This window comes from Clavelina lepadiformis, chromosome 1 (genome assembly GCF_947623445.1).
Source record: "Clavelina lepadiformis chromosome 1, kaClaLepa1.1, whole genome shotgun sequence".
NCBI lineage: Eukaryota > Metazoa > Chordata > Ascidiacea > Aplousobranchia > Clavelinidae > Clavelina > Clavelina lepadiformis.
In genome coordinates this window covers 10,078,575-10,102,940 of record NC_135240.1, presented here as the reverse complement: position 1 = coordinate 10,102,940, position 24,366 = coordinate 10,078,575, and the positions used below count along the sequence as shown (strand labels likewise).

The window sequence follows — 24,366 nt, the reverse complement described above, 5'->3', positions numbered from 1 at the left end:
GGGGAGCGAAAATCATAGTGCTAACCTCATTCAAAAATGGTCAGACAAGAAGTATGCTCACAAACAAATAACGATCGGGAAAAAGCGGCAAAGCCCGAAGGACTTAAAACATACACAGTGTGGATTACAGTGGTGCTATAATGATGGAAGTTTGATGATGATGATAACGGCCACCAAACCCAGAATATGTTTATGTTAACAACATACAAAACTTAAGTAAACCAGAAAACACAAGTTCTAAATATTTACAGCAAAAACAATAAATTGAAAGAAACGTCGAGGGCATGATTAGGATTGTGTACGTTGGGTTGAAAAAATAAAACTCCATCAAAGAAACATAATTCCAGGGAAACGTTAGTGACGTCACTCAACTTGGGAACGTAATTAAAATGACTCTTATCTTGTGCATATTCTGTAGTAATGTATTACGTTGGTGTGGTGCAAATTTTGACGTTACATTTATTGGTGTATTTATCCAGCGCTATGAAAGCAACTTCACAACATGGTCAGTTTCAGTAGAATACTCTGAAAACGGTAGAGCCTTTTTATCACCTTTTAGAATTCAAAAGAGAAAATGACTAAGCTGGGAGTGATTTTGAGTCTAGCCTAGGCCAGCATGCTTGATGAAACTGTTTTTCCATAATTTGGAAGAGACCCACCCCTTCACATTCTAATGAGTGATGAAAAGGCTCTACAGATCAACGACGCCACGACGCTAACTTGGGTAACGATTTCAATTCTTTGCAGCAGGATTTGCAGTTTGGTTAAGGGTTAAAGGTCAGCTTCGGCCCACAGTGATTAATGCAAACAATGCTTTACTCCATCTGCAAAATGAAGTGAAAACTTCATCTGCAGGAAGCAAGGCTCGGGTGGCTTTTCCGAATGACAGGTACCAGTAAAATGTAGAGATATGGTAAACGTTAACTTTAAATTTGTATTAGGTGTTTTTGCTTTGGTGCTTCGGAAGTCAATGAAAGCATTGTTTTTACGTAGATGAAGTTTGTCAGCCAAAGTTTTTCTAATGTACAGAGCACAAAGCATCCGGCCATCTAGGAAAGATGAAGAGTACCAAACTCCATTCACTAGGAGCAAACGTCACACCTATGTAGATCCTGATTACACTTATACTATTGGGGAAGAAGAAGCCAGGCGCCATCACAAACAGAAATACGCCCAATTTTTAAGAGACTGTGCCTCAAAACGCCAGCAGAAAAATCAGACCAAGTAACTTTTATGACTTAATTTTTACTCCTTTTTTCAATTTTTTATGTCAGTTGTTTGCGGCTTGCTATACAAAAAACTGTTTGTAGAGAATACAATGAACTCAACAATGATACTGATGTTGATCTCAAGCCTGCTGTTGGTTTGAAACCTCCAAGTCTCTCAGCAAAAGAAATTGAAAGCCCAGGTATGAAAGAGCATTTGATTTTGTGAGCCATCCCAAATTGCTGTGGTGTCAATTTCTATTTGGTCATATATTTATACACATGCATTCCGGCTCTTAATTTTTCATTTTTTCCCCATACTTCTTACAGCTCCATATCAAAAGCCACCACTTCACGAAAAGCACCGACTTTTGACGACTCGACAACTCGCAAACCAAGAACGAAAGGCAATCACTCGTCCAGTCAGTGAGGGCCTTAATGCTGTACCAATAACCAGCATTGAAAAAATGGATTGCAAACGTGAACTCACTCCGCAGGTACTAAAAATTTGTTTCCTCTTTTTAGATTTGAGGAATGCGTTTACAAGATCATTAACGTCATGTTTGTGCTTGTAGTTTAAATTTGAAGTGCAGTACAAAACAATAGTTAGTAGTTCTGAGTTGTTATGATTCAGGATCTGCATAAAGTTGTTATCGGTCCACCAACCATAGATTTTGGGGAAGTATGCTTGAGGTCAACAAATCACAAACAACTTCATATCGTGAACAATCTTGATCATTACATTCTTGTTCAAGTAAGGATTAAGCAGTATTTGGTGGAAGACACAATTGTTTTGATTCGTTTTGGTATCTGTTTCGACTTTTGTTTATTTGCACAATTTTATTCCCTTGTTCGGCTAGCTTTGAGTCAAGTTATTTGTACAATCCTGGTATTCAAGACCAATAAGTTATCAATATATTTTACTATCTATCCAATAATTTTAATAAGAAACATATCTCAATTTTTTTGCAAAGGTCACAATTGATTGCAAGGAGTTACGTCAAACCTCACCATTGTCTCAGGTGATACCGGCCCAATCAAAGGCTCAATTTACACTCGTTTTCGAATCCAATACCCAAGGAAAATTTCAACGTTCTATCAGGTACTTTATTAAACTGAGATCTTTTACTGAAATAAAAAATTTTTTTGCAAACTCTTATGCCCGTTTATGTCCAGTTACTCAGTGAATTCTCAGCATGAGAGCCACGTTCTAGTTCTTGCGAGAATCATCCCAGTTGCTTTGGAGCTCTCTTGCAACGACCTTGAACTGACACCAGAAGCCGGTGTACCTGCCGAAGCTGGCTACAGGTGATACATATTATTTTTATTGAACATTTGTTAACCTGTATATACCTAATGTTATTTTCTGAGTCATAAAGGAAGTTATGGAAGTTTTATATATTTATTTTATTTATAAAATTATGCAGTGCACAAAAATTCAGAGAATCGTTTTTGTTTTTCCAAGTGTGTTTAATTTTTTTTTGCTTACATTAGTTTACGAGCTTCTTTCCAAATTATAACTGGCATCTTTACATACTAATTATAAATTGCTACAGGTCGACTGTTACACTCTACAACCGTCGCAATTATCCAGCTGAGTTTACGTGGTCTCCTATACTTACTGACAGAGGAACTGCATTTTCAATTCGACCTGCAACTGGAACTGTGGAAGCTTATAAAGACCTAAATTGCGAAGTAAAGATTGAACTATTACATCTGATGGTTAGTTCGTGGCTAATGATAGTCTTGTGATGCCATTTTTAGGTAGTTTTCCATCCCAGTTATTTCGCACCATTGGAAGGAGACTTTCACATGCAAGTTCACAATGGAAATTCGATGAAGCTTAACTGCTCGGCCAAGCTCGGTGCAACTAATGTCCAAGTACTACCTTCATTTAATAGCTTATAAAATACAAATGATTTACGTTGAAAAAAACTTTGTATTTTTTAATGAGTTAGAATTAATTTTTATGACTGTTTTCTGACTCAAGTGTACCATCTGATCATATGGCTTTGTACACTGAAGTTAAAATCATTGGTAATTGTAACTGAAGGTGTTGGTTTTGTGGCAGTGTATCGTTTTTACCCGAACTATTAACTTATCATAGTTTGTTGAACGTCGTATCTTGTTCGGGAGTGTCCCACTGAACATGAAGACAACGCGCACCGCCCTGCTCCACAACTCCGGTAATAATCATGCCATGTTCTACGTCATCAATTCCAACCCGTTTCCAGGAATGACAGTCTCTCCTGTCCATGGCATCGTTCCTGTGGGTGGAAACGCAGAGCTTAAGGTAAAAATTAATAACCTTATTCAGTTTGGTAGCTTTTGCATCAGAATTGTAACTTTTTATATAATAAGTATTATTTATTTTTTTTGCTTGTTTCCGAGGTAAATCCCAAAACGCCTTGTACCCAATTCCTTTTACCAAGTTTAGTGCAAGTTGTTGTAGTTAAATTGTAGTTCACTTCCAAATACAGTTTTGTAGTTATCAAGGTCAGAGCGGTCTTTTTGCTTTTTTTCAGATTGTGCTTTCACCAACCGCAGTTGTCAAGTTTGACACATGGATTCAGGTGAATATAAGAGGCTGGAAGACAATCGACCTCAGGATGGGAGGAACTGTTGAGCCACCCGAAGTGGATATTGACATAAAGGTTGCTGGACACACGCTATAACAAGTTTTTTGTTACTATTTCAACAACGCAATAGAAGCTTAATGCTTTTTATGTTAGAATATTTTCTCTGGCAATTTGGTGGTGTTATGCCTAAGCCAAAAGTTTCAAAGTTAGACGATTTACTGTTTTACTTTTAGCCACCAATTTAGGCAGAAACAAGTCATGTAAGTAAGTTCATACACGCAGGCGTTCAAGTTTCACGGTGTTTACTGCAATTCAGTGGTTGCAATTCCTTTCAATCTGGTCAATTACACAACCACCCGGGTGAAGGCTGAGTTTGATCTCACCAAGTATTCGGACTTCACCCTCGAATTTCCGGAAGAACAGCTAGAAGGTGGGATGAACTCTTTGAATCATTCTCAGCTTGGCATAACACTAATTGATGTGTTATGATCATATAATTATAATGTCTTATGTCGAGGCGGTTTGTGTTTTTATTTCCATTTTATAGTATATTTTAAGGAAACTTTTAAAATATAAGTGTATCGGAACATACACTACACGTTTTCCTTATTGCTTGTAGGATTTCTAGAATACTTATATGTGGTTTTTTTAACTTTCTGTTTGAAAATTTGTCTCATCACCTTTGCAAATATTTTGCAGATGACCCCGGCGAACGTGAGCTCCTCTCACCAAACACATACGCCGTTGAACTCTTCGGACAACAGACTTTGGCTTGTGTGCTTAACTTTAACCCTACTTCGGTAAGTAAAGCTTATTGACCTATCGAAGACGGCAAGGAACCTCTATAACCTCACATGTAATTTATATTGAAACTAACGCGTTGAACTTCGATATAGAATATAAATACTATTTTGTGTTTTAGCGTGCAGTTGGTATTGTTTTACAAAATACCAAATTACGTCATGTTGTTGTGTGATAATGTAGAGTAATGAAAATCATTTGCATTGCCAGGTGGCGTCCTATGACTTTAATCTTCCTGTCGTAATAAACAAAACTGGCGCACCAAGCCCTACACCCAGTACTTTTCCACCGACCCCCGTTCCTTCAGAAAAGCACATCGTCACCCCACGACCGGTCATTATTACCATACCCACACCTAGAAGGCGCGTTGTTGCAACTGCGCTTAGGCCAACATTGCAACTGTCGACCTCGAGGTAAAACCTTTTTTGTTTTATTATGCGCTGCTGGTTAATTTATAACGTTTTCTCTCGTATTGATCTGTTGCAATCGTTCAGGCTGTGCGTTGCTCTTTCTTGAACGATCATAGCTGGAATAGCTGTATTGTAATGGTATTGTGTGATAGTGCTTACTAAGATATTTGTAAGTGTGTTTTTTACAGACTAAACTTTTCTCTTCCGGTATCCTTCATGGAGATGAGTGTCCCTGATAACGCGGGAGGAGATCAACAATTTCTAATCCTCTCCAATAAAAGTGATTCTCCACTTAGCTGGGAATTGGATGTCAATTCTGTGAAAAACTTTGTAGAAGATTCCGCATTCACGTGAGTTGCTCTCAACGTTAGTATTGGTCATATCGTCCCCAAAATTTTCCGTGGATGATTTTTTTCATTGACCCCATTTTTGAGTTGTCTGCGTTGCCAGGTTTCTTAAGCCCGGAGGTGCATGGTATTCACCGAACAAGGTCGCCGGTACCTTGAACCCCCGTGACACTTATCAGCTAAGAGTGATATTCTGTCCTAAGAAGGTTGGAAGTTATGTCTATAACATTCCGGTCATTCTTAATGACGACAAAGAGAAACCATACAGGTAAAATGCTGTGGCAGCTATTATCAAAACCTCTCGCGTCAAGCAAACCTGTATATCACCTATAGGGCGACGTTAGCTTCATATATGAGTACTGTAGAATTATATACGAGTAAAACGTGTTGCGCCATCTGTTACGGCTTGGTATTATAAAGTATGGATTAGTACACACAGGCACTTATTGATTTGTTGCATTTGCAGACACTTAACCCTCAATGCAATGCTGCAAGCTCCAAACATCACATTTGACCCTCTGGCTCTAGTTCTTACTCCGGTGCCGCTTGCGACAGCGGTTTACGCCGAGTTTAATGTTATAGCAAGTGGTTACGTCAAGTAAGCCTTGAAGCATTACTGTTTATCACAATCACATGTAGCCAAGTAAATTGACATGAAATGTGCATCTTAGAACAAACATTCTCAAGATAGATGTTCCGGATGTTGAAGCTGACGATGGAACGAAGATAACATGTTTTGCTCTGGAATTTCCAAACGGTTCTACCATTCCTGGCCCTAAGTCCACGGGTATGTCTTATAATCGTGTGTTACGAACAGCTTCAATGCTGAATAAAAGATACACTATCTAGCACCGAGCATTACTTACTTTGAAATAACAAGTGTCTTTGTAAGGCGTGATTTTCACCGAATCGACTTATTTATATCGCAGCCCTGGATGAGAAGGTATCAGTGAATATACCTTGCGTTCTCACCTTCAGTTCGCACACTCCTGTATCGGCCACTGTTGACATTGTGCTAACAGACGAAGCCGGAAGAAAGTAATTTATCATTTTGTCTAGAGCTAACTATAATATTTAATTACTTTAAGAATTGATGAGCATGGTTTAGCGTTGAAAAGAAGAGCTGTACAGGAATCGAATATAACGCACTTTGATTTTTAAATATTTTTCCAAACTATTTAAATTTCTTTTAAGGTTTTGCCTTCCCGTCACTGCAACTGCTGACAATTGCTTGCTTACCGTTTACCCTTTTCTTGCCGCTCATCGCAATGATCATCAGATCGTTTGTGAACAGGATAAATCTCTTCGAGGGCCATCCCATGATGCTAATTCCGGTTAATTTCTCATGTTGTTTTCAGAGTATCTGGTGCTTGTATGATAACTTTAATGCTTCTATAATGTATAGTTAATAACTAATTCAGTTATTGTTCTAATTGCTAAGCCCTGAATGATTTTTGTACGTTGCTATCATCTTTAGTGAAGAGAGAGATTCAGTTCTTCAGGCTAAGAATTTTGATCACTTTTTCATATTTTTGCTATGCAACAGCTAACTTAGGTGAAGCTGTTTTGGTACCGTGTGTTTCACCACAACGGCCTTCCACACGAGGGAGCACAAGCGCCACCAGTTCTCACTTCGGGACCGCATCGTCGTCATTTGATGAGTCGTCCAACGCAGCATCAGGTTGGTTTGCTCTTCTTTGATTCGGTGCAATTTTGCTTCTTCGTTGGTCTGTTTGACCAAAATGCTTAACAGAGCACAGAAATAGCTGAATATGTTGTGGGCATAAGAGCCCTCTTGGGTATTAATTATAAAATCGGCCAGGAAGCCAGCATTGTTGGTTTGTTTAGCTAAACAGGGCAAAAGCAGGTTTAGAGTAATTGGTAGACTTTAGTCAGATTTTAATCGATGTCTTGAAAGACAAATATATTTATGAGACGATCTTGGAAGGGTCGGTTGTGTTCAGGACTTCTCTATATGAGTGTTTATGTAGAAAGCGAAATAACAACATCGTCTTCATACACGGTGTCTTCGATGTCTTTTGTCAGCTCATCGTGCGTGGATACAATCACATTTAAATCGGGTAAGCAAGAATGGCAGACCCCGACCAAAATTTTTCCTAGTTAAATTTCTTAGTTTACTCGAAGTGGTAAGATTAGATACAGGATAGCCGGTAAGCCAGAAAGCAGGCCTGTTATGCGACTCATTATGACAAGGGCATTTTGCTGGTGGACTAGAAGAGTTTAGTTACTTGAAGATAAGCAGAAATAGAAGTTCTTTGTTTGAAATTGTCACTTAATACGGTACTATGTCCTGAGGTAGGCCTACTCTATTAAGTGACGGTGACCGTGCGGTATCATGAACTCAAGCGGATTGCTACTATAATAGTAACACTTTCTAAATTTTCCTTCCATAATGATAAATGAATGAAATAACATGATGCTTATTTGCAGAGTCAGAATACGGACATAGTTCCAGAGATGGCGCGCAACCAGCCATACCCGCGCACAGCGACACCACTGGTACTGGTACTTCGCATCGGGGGCAAGGCGCTAAAAATGCTGTAAAGGACGCAGCTTCACTACAGAAGGTATAACATGTTTGTGTGTAAGATATTCATTAGAATGTTTCACTACTTGAAAAACGGGTTGATATTTTTATTTGTGATAAACACACTTGACATCCTTTGAAACTGCGTGAACTTTGTCGTTATACTTTTCCAGTTAGAATATGTTTTAAATGGCCTTAAAGAGGTCAATTGAGGTTAAAATCGAACTTGTTGGTCTGCTATCTGACCGGCATAACGTTATCACAACGAATCAAACTTTAATTTACAGACAGTAAGCATGAGTGCCAAAAACACTGAAGATCCATCAGCTCAGCGTGAGCTCATGTCCCGATCCCTCGGGTCTGCCGTCTTCCCATTCGAGAGCTCTGCGGAGGCTCACTTTCATCAAGAAGTGCTTCTCGCTGCTCAACGATGGATCTCTGCCCACGGATGGCCAGGTGGTCCGTTTCCTGTGACCGTTCCTCAGACTCTAAGATGGTGAGTCGTCGCTTCTTGCTTTGCTTTCATCCTTCCGGGTGGCGTTGAGCAGATTTCAATCTTTCTCCAACTCATTGACGCATTCCTTATTACTTATGCACTTCACAGTTTTAGAAGTTATTTTCGGATAATCAGTTTCGAACTTTGCCATTCATTCCAGTCTCGTCACCCGTATCCCATACGATGATGATGACACAGGTGTGAGTGTGAAGAAGGAAGCTACGGCGAACGGAAAAGGCGCAAAAGGAACAATGGGAGGATGGGATACCAACCTGAAAAAGGATGTCAAAACGATCTACGACATGCTGCAACACTTGTGTGGCCGGTAAGTGACTGTTTTCTGTCGTATGCTGTGTCATCTTATAAATATTTTATATTATTCTCTAGGTATTGTTTTCTTATACGTAATATTAATTTCCTATTTGTCACATAATTTGATAGCATATTTAACTGACGCCAGAAAAGTTATGTTTTAAATTTATGGCCAGTTACAGATTAGTTACTTTGAGGTGTTTCATGTTCTTATTTGCTTTGTACCAATACGATACTTTGTATTTGAACGTGATAGTGTAGATGTAGATAGTATAGCTGCAGTATAACGGCTGCAGCTTTTTTCTGCAGGCTTGTTCCTGGTATTCCAATTAACCAACCCCTGCCCCGCGACCCAACAGAACGAGTTCTGCAGCTTCACTGGCAGCACTCAACCCTTCTCACATTTCTAAGGCGAGTGATTTGATGATGAAAATGATATACGTTGTAGTCTGTTGTGGTGGACTCGTGTTGTGTTTGTAACTGGCGAGCTCTTGGCAGCTGCTAACTGTGACCTTTCAACTCACAGAGGCCAGGGGGCATCCGTTTCTGCGATCAGGCCCGAATTTCTCCTCACACCACGTGAATATCGTCGATGGGTGAAGATTCGAGAACGTGAAACAAAACGTGACGACAAAGGAAAGCTGAACCAATCAGAAGAGGTGAAACAAGTTGCGGAGGAGAAGGCCAGTTCAGCGTCGGCAGTTCGCATCGAAGAAGAACTGTTTGAATCGGTGTCAAAACGTGCGTGGACCGATCTGCTTCTACAACTGTTCAAGGTGGGCAATCGTTTTAGAATTTTTTTTCCTTCGCTTGCTTTGTTTTGACTGTTGTATACCAGCAAGCAAGTCTTATGCAGGGTGTCGAACCGGAAATGAACCTGAACCTTTAAACTGGTTCGAACGTATGTTTTATGAAAACCGAACTAGAACCAGAACCCAATATATTACATTTGTCTGAACCCAAGCCGAACCTGAACCATTGAAAACTATGAGAAAAAAAAAACAAACCGGAGTCGAATCTTTCTCAATTGTAACCAGTTTTTCAGTACAATAATTCCATCCAAAAGTTATAGAAAACGTGTTTCTTTTGCTTATTTCAAAACGTGGAAAACCTTTACCTCACTCATGATTAAATTCCTTGAGCTAATGAATTGCTACTTGGGCAGTATAGTTGAAAAAATAAAACAAAATGATCAGCTGGATAATTTCATTCGAACCCAGAGCGAACCGTATACAAGCAAGTTGGCTGAACCTAAACCCGGAGCGGAATGAATGCGTGCATCCGATGCAAACCTGAACCGGAGCAGAACCGGTAAAATAAAATTTAGTAAAACCTGAACAGGAGATAAACCGTTTTCCGCTGCGGTTCGACTCCCTGGTCTTATGTCAAGGAGCAGAAAAATTTGTGAAATCTTTGATATACTTCGTGAAAATGTGTAAGATCCAAGCCGTGGCTATACACATATTATTAGGTAACCTTCCCCATTTCAGGTGTTGGTACTCTCTCGTATCACGCCGTCACAATACAACAAAATGAAACCTATCCACAAAGGAGTTTCTATGCCGAAAATAAACGTTAATCCCTTGGTCAGCAACGTATACAGGTATTTTTCGTTGATGTTAACTGAATTTTATGCAGCTGCTCATCGTAATTACGCTCCACCACCTTTTAAAATACATACTTGCAACGTTGGTGAATATTTTAGACACTATATTGCTTGTAATAATCAATTTTGAGATGAATAAACTTGGCCAAGACCTTTTCATTAAGCTAGCCTTCACCGTATCTGCATTTCAGTGTTGGGGAGCGCATTGTACTGGCTTGGCTAAATCATCATTATGGCCAGCAGCGGCATATAGTCTGGGGTAATCGCAGATACTTGCCGTCTGAAAAATGCAAGGGAGGCCTCCCGCCCTCACGTTGGGTCGTCAACTTTGACTACGATTTGTTGGATGGACTTGTTCTAGCTGCAGTTGTCTCTGCCTACTGTCCATGGCTGGTAAGTAAATTCAAATACTCAATGCACACAGTGTCGCTTTTTAGTGTGTATGTGACGCGCAAAAAGATCCGATTGGTCATTATTCACAACGACATTCACAAGAAGCGGAAAGGCATACGATGAGCCACAATTAAATCTTAATTTTTAAACTAGTTCAGCTGTGGATCAAGTTCACTCTATGCTTGACTTGTTTCATTTCTAGCACTTGTATATTAAGTGTTTTCATTTTTATTTTTTTCACAGCAACAGCAAAACGTGTTTGACTAAAACAAACTGTTATTACCGTAAAACCTCTATTTGAGCGCCACCTCTATTTGAACGCCACCTCTAATAGAAAGCCACTTTTAAAGAAGGGTTGAAAAATAGAACGCCTCCCTCTAATTGAACGCCACTTAATTACCTGTATATACCGGTAAATGTGTTTGGTGTTTTTTATTTTCATTAATAAACTTTATTTCAAAATTCTGACCAGCTAGTCGAAAAATAGAGCGCCAACCTCTAATTGAACGTCACCTCTAATAGAACGCCACTTTTAAACAAGAGTTGAAAAATAGAGCGTTATGGCGGTGAAATAGAGGTTTTACGGTAACCTGGTTTTGATGCCTATATATTATGTAACAATATTTTACTGTCCGTCTTATTTCCCCAACATACTTACTTAGTTGCTTACTTCATCCTCTATACATGCACCAGATAAACGAGTATTTCAGCGAGATGTACACCGCACCAGCCAGCCCTGAGCAATGTTTGCACAATACGTTGATCCTTGTGAGAGCTTTGAGGAAGGCTAGTATCGATTATGACGTACAAGCAACAGATATAACCGACCCGAATCCCATTGCACTACTGCTGGTAAGCGTTGGATTAGAAATTTGACCTTTACGGATGCAAGAGTATACTTTTAAATCAAAATCATTCTTTCAGCTTTGCGTGTATCTCTATCAAAACTTACCTCAGTACGTGCCGAAAAGCAAAATCCACTTCGTCGGACCTTTGCACTCTACCGTTCGCCGACAGGTTGTGTATTTTGTTACCAAGCTTCGAAACATACTTGAATTGCACCTATGTACGTTTCCTTTGTCTTTCTTCATCTCTGCATAACTCGTACCCAGGTGCGCATCACGAATCCCAGCGTTCGTGCTCTGAAATACATCGCATCGATTTCGGGTCGAGACGCGGCCGATTTCAAACTCCCAGGCGGCGAAGAAGTTAATGTTCCCCTGAGGTTAGTTTCAATAATAACAGAAAAGCGGAAGTAATTCGCTTTTTTCTTATAATTAGCGGGATTTTAAAATGTAGATGATCTGGTATACTTTCCTAAATATACGTAAAAGTAAAGATAGATTTGAATCATCTTTTTTGTGTTGCAAATTTACGTTGTTATGATTCAGTTCAACTAATTTTCTTTTTCAGGGGTGACGTCAGCATTGACGTACAATTCACAAGCCGCCTCCTTCGTCCGGCCGACGCTGTGCTGGTTCTGGTGGGGCGTCGCGATACCCCTGTTTTCGGTTATTCCCGCCCATCTGGAACGATTGGTTCGACTCTCGTATTTACAATAAAAACATCCATTGATGACATTCATCCAAGCAAGGTTATTCGGGCAGATTCTCCCTGCTATGAGCTTAAAAAGATAGACGTCCCTGTGAGTTATGATGTTTTGTTGGCTTTTTACCAACTTTTTAACATTTATGTGATGAAAAGCATTTGTTTCAAATCTTATTACTAACCCATTAATGTAATAGAGGGATAATTTAATTAGACTATTATTACTATAAGTTAATTAACAGTTTTGTTAAAGATTAATATTATGGCAGGTGTTATCGTAATTTTATTATATATTTTTGTTATGATTTCTTTCGCCAGATCACCAATCCGTTCCCGAATCCGGGCGCCTTCAGGATAGTTTTGGTCGAATCATGTGACGGACCTCCATCTCCACTTGACATTGGAAGAAGACACGGGATCGCAAGAAGTACAAGAAAGACTCTTTCGTCGAGAATTAAATCGGTAAGTCGTTGATATTTTTCAAGTTTGTAAAGGGTTGTTTTTTCGCTGTAGCCAAAGTTTCCATTAACGTAATGAGAATATTTTTGGTGTTATGGTTTGGATAAATTCTATTAATGACAATTATTACAGCAATAACAATATTTTCATGTAACGTCAAGTTTGCTCTTTGCGAAGGTGAAATCTCGAATTGACCATGGGCAGCCCAAAGAGAGCCTTCCACCCGCCACTCCCCCCTCCGAGGACTTTCATGTCCCTGACGAAGGAAAGGTGACGTCAGCCGGGCCTACGATGACGTCACAGCTAACTGCTTTTTACTGTCATCAGTCTCATATCAGTTTGAACGTTGGTCAATCTTCAGTTCTTCAGGTTAGTGCTTTTTTAAGCTTATAAACATTCATTTCGCTTTCCATCTCTGTTCAGTCATTGTCGGTCCGATCCATGCTCCTCTTCGGGTATAAAACTGCCGAAAAAGGGGAACGCGTAAATGCATCTTCATCGGAACATTCTCACTACACAGCATATAATAGCTCAAAATTAAACTTTTTCAATTAATTATTACGATGGCAAAATTTTGGGAGTTTTGGCTGATCCAGACATTGTTATTGAATAAAATTTCAGAAATTATCTTAATTTTGCAGCTTTAATTTTTTTCACGCGGCTTGGATTATTCCTGGCCTCAAAATTAAGATATAGAGTCCACAGAAAGACATATTTTTCATATCGTTTGACTGGCAATGTGCCCAAACTGAGCTGTACTACATCGTTATATATCTCCAACATATAAGCCTTTGCTACTTTCAAATACATCTTCTGGTATTTTTCTCCTACAGCTGGATTTCTTGCCATTTACTCTCGGAAGGAAGTTTTGTTCTATTCTTCTGGTCGATGAAAACGTTGGCGAGTTCTTGTACGCAGTGGAAGCTGTCTCCTCCCTCCCGCTTCCCTCAGTCGTCCCATTCAATTTTGCATCCAAGCACAGCGTTAGAATAACTAGCGCCGCCGCTGCTAGAAGAGGTCAGACAACTAAAGCTATACATTAACGATTCTGCTTTTCAGCTCGCGAAATGGGCGAAACTGATTCAACATCAGCATTCTTTGCTGAGAAAATTTACTTTAACTTTACAAAGCCCTTGATTTTGTAGTGTGAACTCAAGCTTATTAATTTAACAGGAAAGGGTCTTTTCGGCGGTGACGATCGTGTGGTTTACTGGAAATGCGAAAACAATGGAAATCTGGTGGAAAATCTTCTCATACCGGTGACCAATGATTCGAAGGAACGGGCTTTGCGAGTCGCTGCCAAGCAACGAATGTCTAAGAAAGAACAGGAACGTAGAAGTCTGACAGGTTAGGCTAGAGTTTTTCCACTTTCTTTGAATAGATTTCGTTTGAGTTGTCCTTGTCCTCCAATCTCTTCCAGAAAGTTTAACAAAATATTTTATAGGCACTTTGGAGAGTGGTACGGTGACCGCAGCCATTGCAGCAATGGGGTTAGTAGACAACGACCTTATACAAGACCAAAAAAACTGTCTAATGCCGCCGACTTCGGCACCCCCTCGCCCGGCTGGTGTCACTTTCAAAGTCGAGGCATCGTCCGAATGGTTTGAAGTACCTTCCACCATCACCGTTCCTTCTCCAATGACGTTTGGTCCACCACCAGCGACAGAGATGATCAGTATGAATGCTGGTCCAAATGATAGACAGGTAAATTAACGTTTTAACTTTTCCAAAAGGTTTTAATATTAGTGTATTGCAAGTTTAGTTTGCGACATACACCGCATAGTTTTGTTTCTGAAGCTTTCACAGGTCAGAGTATTGTGCTAAAGCTCTTTACTATTCGCAAAATGTCTAACTCCCCTTCCCAATAATACTGTGACATATATTTTAGCATGACAAGCAGCATGCGAATCTATTTTTTTGCAAACTTTTTAGGACGACGGAATTGTTCCTCTTGAAGTTCGTTTCACACCCAAAGGTCCTGGTCACTATCCTTGTGACATTGCCCTTAAATCGCCAAACGATGTCAGGGTCTATCGAGTGGAATGCACTGTCAATTCTGTCGGTACCACAGCCCGCCTCGATTTTCATGCTCCGGCTCATCAAAGCATAACCCAGTCAATCCCAATAGTAAGTGAAATCCCGCTCACTTTTTGTGGATCGTAGTAAAATTTGTACTTGCTGTAGAGAATTTTTGTGAGAAAAGTAAAAATTGTAAGGCTACGCAAATGTGTAATTTTTGTGCAGCAAAATACGACCAAACAAGATTGGAAAATGGATTGTATTGTGGAAGCGGACGGTTTTGAAGGTCCCAAATACTTATTTGCAAAAGCTGGCCAAACTGCATACTACAAGCTCATGTTTAAACCTCATTATGAGTGCACGGTTGCAGGAAGGCTAATAATACAAACCAGGTATTCTGGCACTGCTTAAATATTGTTCACTGACAGTCAGTTGGAAATTAATAAAAATCTCAAAACTTCTAGCGTATATGCTCTTACAATATTGTATCTGTACCTATACAAAACAGTATTTATAAACATCATCATTTCACTGAAAACAGAAGCTTTGTAACACAATGAACATTTTAACTTATGAGCTTGAGCTTAGTTACTGATAGCTGATGATAATGTTCATTTCAGATATGACGGCACGGAACATCTGTTCAACCTTTTCGGAGTGGGAGAGAGCCCGCTATCGCTCGAACACATCATTGTACCGTGCAAGTGCAGAGAAGCTACTACGCGCACTGTTACCGTACCTAACTACGCCCCACATAAACTCACCTACAAAGTTATGACCGACATTCCATGCTTGGAAGGAGATGCGCTGGTAACTGTGCTTAAGGTAAGATAGGTCTTTACAAAAAATAATTTTTTTAGAAATAATAATAGTTTTTAACGAACTTTGATAAACGTGTAAAAGCTCGTGCGGTTGCTTCAGCAAAGCGAAATGTGTTACAATAAGGATACGCGGTAATTGCTATCTTCTACACTTCAGTATATAAGTTAATATTGTAAAAATTGTAGTCAATAAATCAACTCCTCATTACCTATCTATTTTCCTTTATGTAGGGCGAAACGGCTGAGTATAAATTCACTCTGTTACCATGGCAACGTGGCGTCACAACAGGCATGCTTGCGTTCACTGTCGATGACATGGAAAAGGCGAGGAGTTTCGATAAAGACGACAGCGACTCGGACAAAGATGACCTTGTCAGTACTGACCAGTCTCAGACGCAAGGATACGAGTCTAAGACACCATCGTTTCTTACACCACAATCCAGCCAAGTCACTGGTTTGAGCGGTTACAGGTTGCTTGCAATTGTTTCATTTTGCTGATGTTGTGTTTTTAGCAGCTGTCCATAAAAGTGTATGTATTGGCGCGAAATAGGCCAGAAAGTCCCCAAAAAATAAATAGGAAACTGCCTATAAATGAATTTGGGTCAAATTGATACTGCGATTATACATGTTTTGTGGTGTTTCTTTTTGCAGAGTGTGGTATTCTATAGAAGTTCAGGCTGAACCTGCTGATCCCGTTGACGTAATCAACGTCGAGTGTCCAGTGCAGGGAGTGAAGGAGATAGAAATACCCGTCAAAAATCCATCCGGAGAACGCGTTGAGTATGATGTGAGTGGCCATAACAAAGACAACATTCAAATTTTTTACTATTTATTTTGTTCTGTTAGTCATCATCTAACTCAGCCTTCAATTTTGATTTGACCCCAAACTTTCCCTCTCTGCATTTACGTTTCTTGTTTGCGTGTGCGTGGGTTTTCCCGTTCTTAATTTTCTAAAAAATCTACTGTATGTTTACTAGCAGAACTCGTTCCGTTCCATTCAGTTTTGTTCATGTACAGGTGGACATCATTGCAGATTTAGTTGAAGGAGACGCCAAGTTTGTTCTTGCGCCAAGAATACCGGCAGTGTACAGGCTTCGTTATCAGCCGCGTGAGGTCGGTAGAGCAGAAGGCTCAGTGATATTTTGTAGTCCGCACACAGGAGAGTTTTGGTACAAACTTAAATTTGACTGTGTTCCACCGTCCCCGAAGCACCTACCCGCAATGGAATGTCATTTGGGTAAGTCCGGATGAAAATTCTTGAAATGTTGTATGTTTTATTTCAGTATTTGTTTCATTATGCCACTGTTGCTACTATTTTACTTTGAATATTGGGCTGTATTAATTTATTAAATAACTTGCAACTTTAAAATATGAACGCTTCACAGTAACTTTTTGTATCCCTATTTCAATGTGACACTAAGAATAACTTTTTGTTTTGCAACATACAAGGTCGTTGGACAAGACAGTATATCACATTGTCCAATACAACCGATGAGACCATGACAGTGGAAGCCGGTTTAAGCAACAATGTGAATTTTTCTTTGGATATTCCTTTATTTTCGTCAGTTTCAGTCGATTCTGACAATCCAAAACTTCTTTTCAAAATACCAGCCCAATCGAAGATGGAAATTCCTGTACAATTTATGCCGACAAACTTGGGTGCTGCCAGCCATCAAACTACAAGTAAGAATAAAATAATTGAAACTCTTTGGCCTGGGAATAAAACTCTCTCGATTAATCCTAAAAATACGGTTGCAAATTCATTTATTTAAATGGAAGTTATCAATGTATTTTTTATGGCTTTGTCGTGTGAATTATTGTTTGTATCTATTGTATTTCGCCTTTGGAAAGAGATTGTTTGGCTGTGGAACTGGTTGTTATACTCTTCTGAACCAAACTCTTTTCAGTTCTCTACATAGTCTTTCATGACGTGGTCCGCATTAAACTTTTGTTTTTACCAAACGCCTTTCCGTTTCAGTTACTTTCAAGAGCAAGCAGCTTGGCGAGGTATGCTATCTCGTTAGTGGAAGAGGACTCGCACCACAGACCATGGAACCACTCAGTGTGAGTGCCGGTGTGGGCTCGAGTACTTCACTTATACTCCCGTTCCGCAACCCAACTGATGCTCCTGTTTTGGTTGATGTCAACCTTAGCGACAGTGATCACACAATGAACAGCATTTCGGCATTCGTCATTAGGTACTTTCATTTCCGTCAACATTCCTGCAATTTAAGATAATAAGCGTCTTCATTTAGCCTAGACTAAACCGACTATCTTCAACAGTAATTGAACCTAAACAGCGATAGGTATTTAAAAGTTTGCCACTAATAGGGGAGCTTGTGTATAACTAGCAAGTTCACCTATATTATATGTCAATTTAAATTGAATTATTATCTGCTTTCCTTTGTCGCCACTGAATGCGCTTGTTAATCTTCTTATGATATTACTTGACAGGAACAACATCACTGTTGATTCAGCTTTCTGTCTTCTCCTCAAACACACCACAAACATCCGGCTCGAACCTCGGCAAACTTTGGACATACCTTTCACCTTTTCTCCTGACAAGGTAAGTTTTGTGGCGAAATAAACGTGCAGCGTTGCTTGCTTGCTGGAAAAGTATGTGGTATGATATACGACGCAGTTGGCGTGCAATTACAGTACTCGATTTTTTTGCTCCTGACTATCTTTTCAGTTAAACATCAAACGTTCAAACGTACGACTAGTAATACTCGTGAAAAGCAACTTTGTGTAAATATTTGAAATTGTCTGTGTTACTGCTTCATGTTTAATTACCCAAACATTTTTTCACGTATTCAATGACGCAGATGCGACGTCACGAAGGAGCCTTGTCCATCTCACTGAGTAGAGATGACGGAGAAGCTTGGCCTGAAGAGAATGCTGGAATGGAGGACTTCACTGGTGAGAATAAAACCGAGTCATGTTCACTTCACTCAAGCTCACTCACTCGACCATTCTTGAGTTCGCTCAACATCACTCATCTCGTTCAGGTCTCGGTCGTTTCACGGCGGAAACCGAAATGGGTCCTCTTAACAGGGCGGACGACGGAAGTGTGAAGGCAATACGGTGGGTATTCCCCGTCCACGGTATACCAGAAGTACGTTCCAAAGAGACAAAAGGTATACTTTGATTGATTGCATATTGTGGGTTTACTGTAGCCTATCAACTTCCGCGCAAATACATATTTAGCATTAAAGCTGTATATTTCGGTACAGAAGCGATCCTGCAGTGTCAAGCGAGGAGTCGAATCGAGGAACGCCTTGAGGTGACCTTGACTGGTGCTGTACCGAGTTCCGCATCCGGGCACGATCTTACTAAGTTGCGCGCCGTCACTCCTCTCGATAGACAACGATCTGCGGCGAAAAACGAAGGCGTGGTTGTGGAAGGTTGGTAAAATAAAATAAGCCTACCAGTTGATTGCTGTTCATTTTCACACCTTTTTGTTTTCAGAAATCTTTGAACTAAGTCAAAAAAACTCACCCAGTAATTTGCGTAATGTATTTGCAGTAACATGTATATGTTACTGCAGTGAAAAACTGTTATCGAGTTTTTCACTTTTCATACGTTGTGTACAATACAGGGCATTCCATTGCCGAGGAGTTTTCTTACGCGATTGACTATCCTGAACACGGTGACGTTCGTCAGCAGATTGAACAAGCACTTGCAGTGAGCTTGGTAAGAAAGCAGCGAAACCCTCACACCGGGATGGTTGTTCTCGTCTTTAACCTCGTATTTTCACCATTCAGGCCCATGAAGTAAGTCCAAAAGAAGTGTAATTTATTCAGTGTGTCTTTATATAGACTAACGTATGTTTCATAATAGTTTGGGCTGGGCCATCCAGTACTTGTCCTTTGTCTAGTTTTCTAAAATGAAACACGAAATTTATTGCAAAAGTTTCTCGCAGAGTTTGTTAATTCATCAAAACATGAATTTGTTTTGTGTAAATTTTCACTTAGAAAAGGCCGAATTTTTGTTTTACTTGAGAAAACAACAGAATTGGGGTTTACTGCTGCAGAATTTTGAAACTAATTTAAAACCAACGCAAAAAAGAACTGAGCCTGACCGAAACAATTGAGACACTGTTCTTAACTTTGATTTGGCCCAGACTAGCTTTATAGCTTTCCAGAAATAGATCTGTACGATTTCTTATAAAAAACCGAAAGTTACCGTTTTTGATACAGTTAATGGAAGTAGCCAAGTATGTTGTTGCTAACCTGCAGTTGCGGCGACCATTTCTTAAAAAAAATTAACCGCGGCATTATACTTTTCTTCTTGTAGTTACACTGTCTCTTTGACCGTGGCCTCAGCAACAGGTGGTGTGTGGAGCTTCCCGCTTTCTATACGTGCTTCAGAACCCCCGCCTGATGACGTCATATGCGTTGAGGCTGCTGGATTGGGCAAGGGGTCAACAGTCAGTTTCCTGCTTTACAGTCACTCCAAGTAAGATATCATGATATCGAGGGCTTTACCCTCCTTGCTTAGGTAAAATATCGTCTTACAGCAGTTTCCGTAACTTTTTACTTAAACTTAAACAAGCTAACATTTCCAAAACGATTTTATGCGATTGTGGTAAGTTTTAATAGAGTTTATGGTTTCGCAAAGCTCATTGCTGTGTCACTTAGTGTGCTAATGAATCATATATAAGGTGTTGTTATATCATTGCAGACATCCCACACCTTTCAACGCATTCTTTGTGAACGGAAGTGATTTGGAATTCAGTGTGTCGCCAGCGACAGGCGAGTTGCAGCCGCAAGGCACAAGCGGCACTCGACTGTCGGTCACTTTCACTCCCAATATGTATGGTCGCTTCTACAAGGCCAGGCTCATTGTCCAGGTATGGAATGTTTTGGTATATTCTGTCATTCGCAAAGAGAAGTTACCTCAACAGAAATAGATGTAAATGCACAAGTCCGTGACTGAATCGGTGCGTATTTTGTTAGACCCTTGATATGCAATGGACCTATGACGTTAAGGGTGTAACGCCAGAGTACCGGGTTCCTAACGTATCCTCCACCATCCTCCACACAACTCCCTCTAGACCCCGTGTCATAGCGCAGCGTCCACGAGTCAACTACGTCCGCAAAAATCTGAAGTTGAATGCAACAGCGGTATCTTCACCTATCAAAGGAACGCGGTTGCTTAACAGGATAACTACACAATAAATGAATATGAGATAAGATAGTTAAAAACTTGATTTGATTTTTGAAATAAAATATTGCGTTCGGTCATGATGTGCTTTGGTGTAAGTGTGATTTTAGTATTTTTGGCCAGCTGGGTATGTTGTACTGCTTAAAATACAAAAATTCAAATCTGCATTAACGTTAATATTCATTTTAAATCTGTCTTATGCTTTCTTGTTTTGGAATTACAGCTGTTTTAAATATTTCCATAGATTTGTAATGTAGAAAAATTTGTAAAACTTCACTGTGTGTGCATTAATCGGTTTTAAGCTTTTGTGAAAATTTCTTCTATCTTTATTTTATAAAACATAATACTTATATTTTATCAAGGTAACGTGAAAATTTTATAAATTTACAATAAAAATGAGATTCAAATTTACAGACTTGTCCATTTGTTTGTCTCCGTTATGTCAAAACAAACCCTTCCGGATTGGCTAATGTAAAATATGCGCTATAGTTATTGTATTATAAAATTGCTGTAAAACTTGGACGACAGTTGAAGGCTCGGGATTTCTATCTATAAACTTTATATTTCTTATAAGTACAATAATTAGAAATAATGCTAAATTGAATTTTCAATAACTTGTCAAAGCCAATACGTTGACTTCATTGCTGACTAGATAAGATTTACTTGATCAGCACTCAGTGCCTGGAATCGGGTCGAGTTGGTAATTTGCCGCCGGAAAGTTTATGGACAGAGAAATGAAGGATGAAGGACTTGGACTGATTCAAGATGGTTGTAGAATGTAGAGCAAATACAGTAGTAACATTAAAAGTAAATATGAAAGGTAGGCTACATATTACAAAGCATTACGTTGTATATGTATATACCTATATGCGTTCTCGGGGTTTTTAGGAAAAAGACTGCGGACAGCGCAAATAACTTGTATGTTAGTATAGGCCTACCATATTTTCATCACCAAAAAAGGACAATTTCTCCAGCAAGTACAATGCAAATAAAGTTTTATGTTTAAAGGATTTATCAGATGTTTTTGGATAATTACACGCAAAATGCACAAATAATGCATTCAGCTTCAAAATCATTATGTCTTTTTCTGAAACAAGAACAGGCTACTGTACTTCTGCCGCAGTTCATCAGAAAACACAGTGTTCCTCTTTGGCATTATTGCTTAGCTTTATTTAGATTTTATGTTTGTCTAAATTAAAACAATGATAATAAAAATGATTAGACCTCATGCTGTCGCTGTAAAATAACTTGACTTGACTTAGGCCTCATGCCGAAAAGTCATAAACATATAATTCTGTTTAAAATATAAGCAAGAAAACGCAAAATGCAAAAAAGGAGGACATTTGGGCATTTTTCAGTGTCCTCGGAAGACAGCTCATATTTCTTTAGAAAATCAGACAAATCCTCCTAAAAGAGGACATATGGTAGCCCTATGTTAGCAGAGATTCTATTTTCATAATTTTCTACAATCTGTACAATTCTAGAAGTTGTTATGTGTAACCAGAGAGTCCTTGTTGCTTTTTTTCTGGCGTAAAGTGTTGTTTTTGAAGTTAGTTATATTTAACGGTTTCAAACTTACAGGCTTAAATAAAAACTGTGCGACTTTTACAAGTGTGGATTATATTGGAATTTCCAGCGTCAGTGGGTTATTTGTATTCAAAAAATGCAAACACATAATAAAATTTTCCTACTGGCTTTCTTTGGTTTGGTTATCTTGCAGTGGTTATTGCACAGTTTATCTGTCTTAACTTATGTTATTTGGACTTAATTTACCTGCCGAATTAATGATCTGACTCCGTGGTTGCGTGCGGTTAGAATTCTCTAACCTCTTGCTAGCCGAAAGCTCTTACGTTATTACAGATACAGTTTATCAGAAACGGTCCTTTATTGTAGGAACTGTACAGGTTCCGAATATTACACACAATCACAAACTTAGTAATCACCATTTAAAACAGGTCTAAAGAATTGCAATTAACACGACTAACGTAGTACGTTCGTACAATTCTATCTCTCCGTCTGAGCGGTTAATTACTCGCGTCGAAGTTTGAGCTTATAACAGCGTGGAGCGGTGTGAGCGGAAATAACCGACATAAAATACACGAACATTTCAGAACGTGCGAACGATCAAAATAAGCGTTGGCAATGGGGATTACATTCAGTTAAAACTAGGACGTTATGAAATCACCTGGTAACGTACTAAACGGCGTTTTCACATAAAGTTATTTAGAGCAAGTTTCCAAATATTAAACGACAATTGCAGTGTTATCAATAAACAAGACTTCAATCAATAACTGGCGAACACTTTCCCAAGAATGATATAATGGTATTAAAAAAGGCCACCCAGGCCACTACAATCTATTATACACACTTGAGAAGATGCGTTAAAGATTCAGGTTCCACTATGACTATAGCAATACTACACTACACTATGGCAAAGCAGCTTACAATCTCCTCACTTATATATTGTATAATATAGGCATATTCTAGTTTTGACAAATCAGTAGTTAACCGGTTGCCAACATGCAAAATGTAAAGTTTCGTAACTGAAACGTTTACAGACAGTGATATTGAAAAAGTTAGCTTCAATTGCTTTAGTTTCTAAGCTCTTTAAACAGTGACTGAATATACCAATTCGTTGAAGAAACCAAGAATTGCATCAAAAAGGCTTATTTTAAGTACTACACTAAGTTAAAATAACGTTGTTAAATAAATTGTGCCTTAGCTTTCTAGTGTTTTGAAAGCCATACCTATTATGTTGTAGATTGTAGAAAGAATCATAAGTTTCTAATATAGTTGTCAGTATTAGCTACTGTATATGCAGTAGTAGTAAACCAGTAGTAAACCAGTAGTAAACCAGTAGTAAACCCAAGCCAGTTAAATCGCTGCAGACTTCTTTACGAACAGATGAGATTTTTAAACAACGGCGGTTGGCGTCTCTATAACACGACCGACAATGTTAGAGCCGCCCAAGCAGTCCACCACCCAAACTACAGCCAGAGAATGAGCAAAAAAGATATTGTCAACAGCGCCAAAGTAATTCTTTGGGAATCTTCGTTTGTAAATTTTTATATGGTTGGTACATGCAAAGAGGCAATGTCCACATACATTTTCAGCTACTAAATTTTTATGTGGTTGGTACATGCAAAGAGGCAATTTCCACATACATTTTCAGCTACCTTTGGAACTTAAGATATAATGATTTCGTTTAATAATCGTTTTTTCGACTTTTGTTGATGTGGACTTGTTCTGCTAAAAACGTGTAGGCTACTTGCAATAGGGAATTTTGTTTTTTTATTTTTTTTAGGAATTTGTTTGTCAGAATTAGTCTATGTAGAAGTTAAAGTAGTGCTTTAGCCTGCATGCTGTGAGATATTTTTGTACTATTTCATAGGCATTTATCAAGCCGCATGTACACTATAAAATGCAAGAATTCTACGATGAAGTGATACTCTTTGTTAGCCATGAAATCTGGTTCGTTTACTTTTCTCGTAATCACTTGAACATTCCGTTTTCCATTGTGCCGTTTTATATGCAACATGAATAAAATTGCAAAACCCTGTTTAACAGCATTGTCTGTATTTGGGCTGGTAGGTTCACCACACGCTATATCTAAAGTTGGCGTCAATTGAAGTGAGTATGTAAGCGCCTGTAATTAC

The 24,366-nt window shown here is 39.1% G+C and overlaps 1 protein-coding gene across 1 annotated transcript; it reads left to right on the top strand.

Annotated features, from left to right (window-relative positions):
* The first annotated feature begins 420 nt into the window (after positions 1-420).
* LOC143449054 (cilia- and flagella-associated protein 47-like) lies at positions 421-21,137 on the top strand. Its single transcript, XM_076949097.1, has 55 exons — positions 421-505; positions 748-889; positions 1,030-1,224; positions 1,311-1,408; positions 1,536-1,702; positions 1,840-1,959; positions 2,180-2,307; positions 2,382-2,513; positions 2,762-2,900; positions 2,970-3,086; positions 3,313-3,498; positions 3,731-3,859; positions 4,067-4,214; positions 4,484-4,584; positions 4,796-4,998; positions 5,184-5,345; positions 5,446-5,610; positions 5,809-5,940; positions 6,014-6,129; positions 6,272-6,380; positions 6,537-6,676; positions 6,889-7,023; positions 7,334-7,423; positions 7,794-7,930; positions 8,178-8,386; positions 8,547-8,711; positions 9,008-9,109; positions 9,225-9,474; positions 10,189-10,301; positions 10,496-10,697; positions 11,391-11,549; positions 11,622-11,714; positions 11,810-11,922; positions 12,111-12,342; positions 12,564-12,707; positions 12,882-13,073; positions 13,538-13,721; positions 13,878-14,051; positions 14,149-14,408; positions 14,637-14,831; positions 14,949-15,115; positions 15,344-15,548; positions 15,776-16,014; positions 16,196-16,331; positions 16,562-16,781; positions 16,994-17,227; positions 17,523-17,742; positions 17,999-18,110; positions 18,370-18,463; positions 18,553-18,681; positions 18,778-18,948; positions 19,143-19,317; positions 19,841-20,002; positions 20,228-20,396; positions 20,503-21,137. Exons 1-55 carry the CDS (start codon positions 421-423, stop codon positions 20,722-20,724), a joined length of 8,718 nt encoding a protein of 2,905 aa, XP_076805212.1. The 3' UTR covers positions 20,725-21,137.
* Positions 21,138-24,366: the final 3,229 nt, after the last annotated feature.

Bases quoted from the DNA above. Each gene is read 5' to 3' on its own strand.
- LOC143449054 (XM_076949097.1), top strand. From the start codon at position 421: ATGTATTACGTTGGTGTGGTGCAAATTTTGACGTTACATTTATTGGTG. The intron at 6,130-6,271 runs GTATGTCTTATA...TTTATATCGCAG, and splicing joins TCCTGGCCCTAAGTCCACGG to CCCTGGATGAGAAGGTATCA. The intron at 17,743-17,998 runs GTACTTTCATTT...ATTACTTGACAG, and splicing joins ATTTCGGCATTCGTCATTAG to GAACAACATCACTGTTGATT.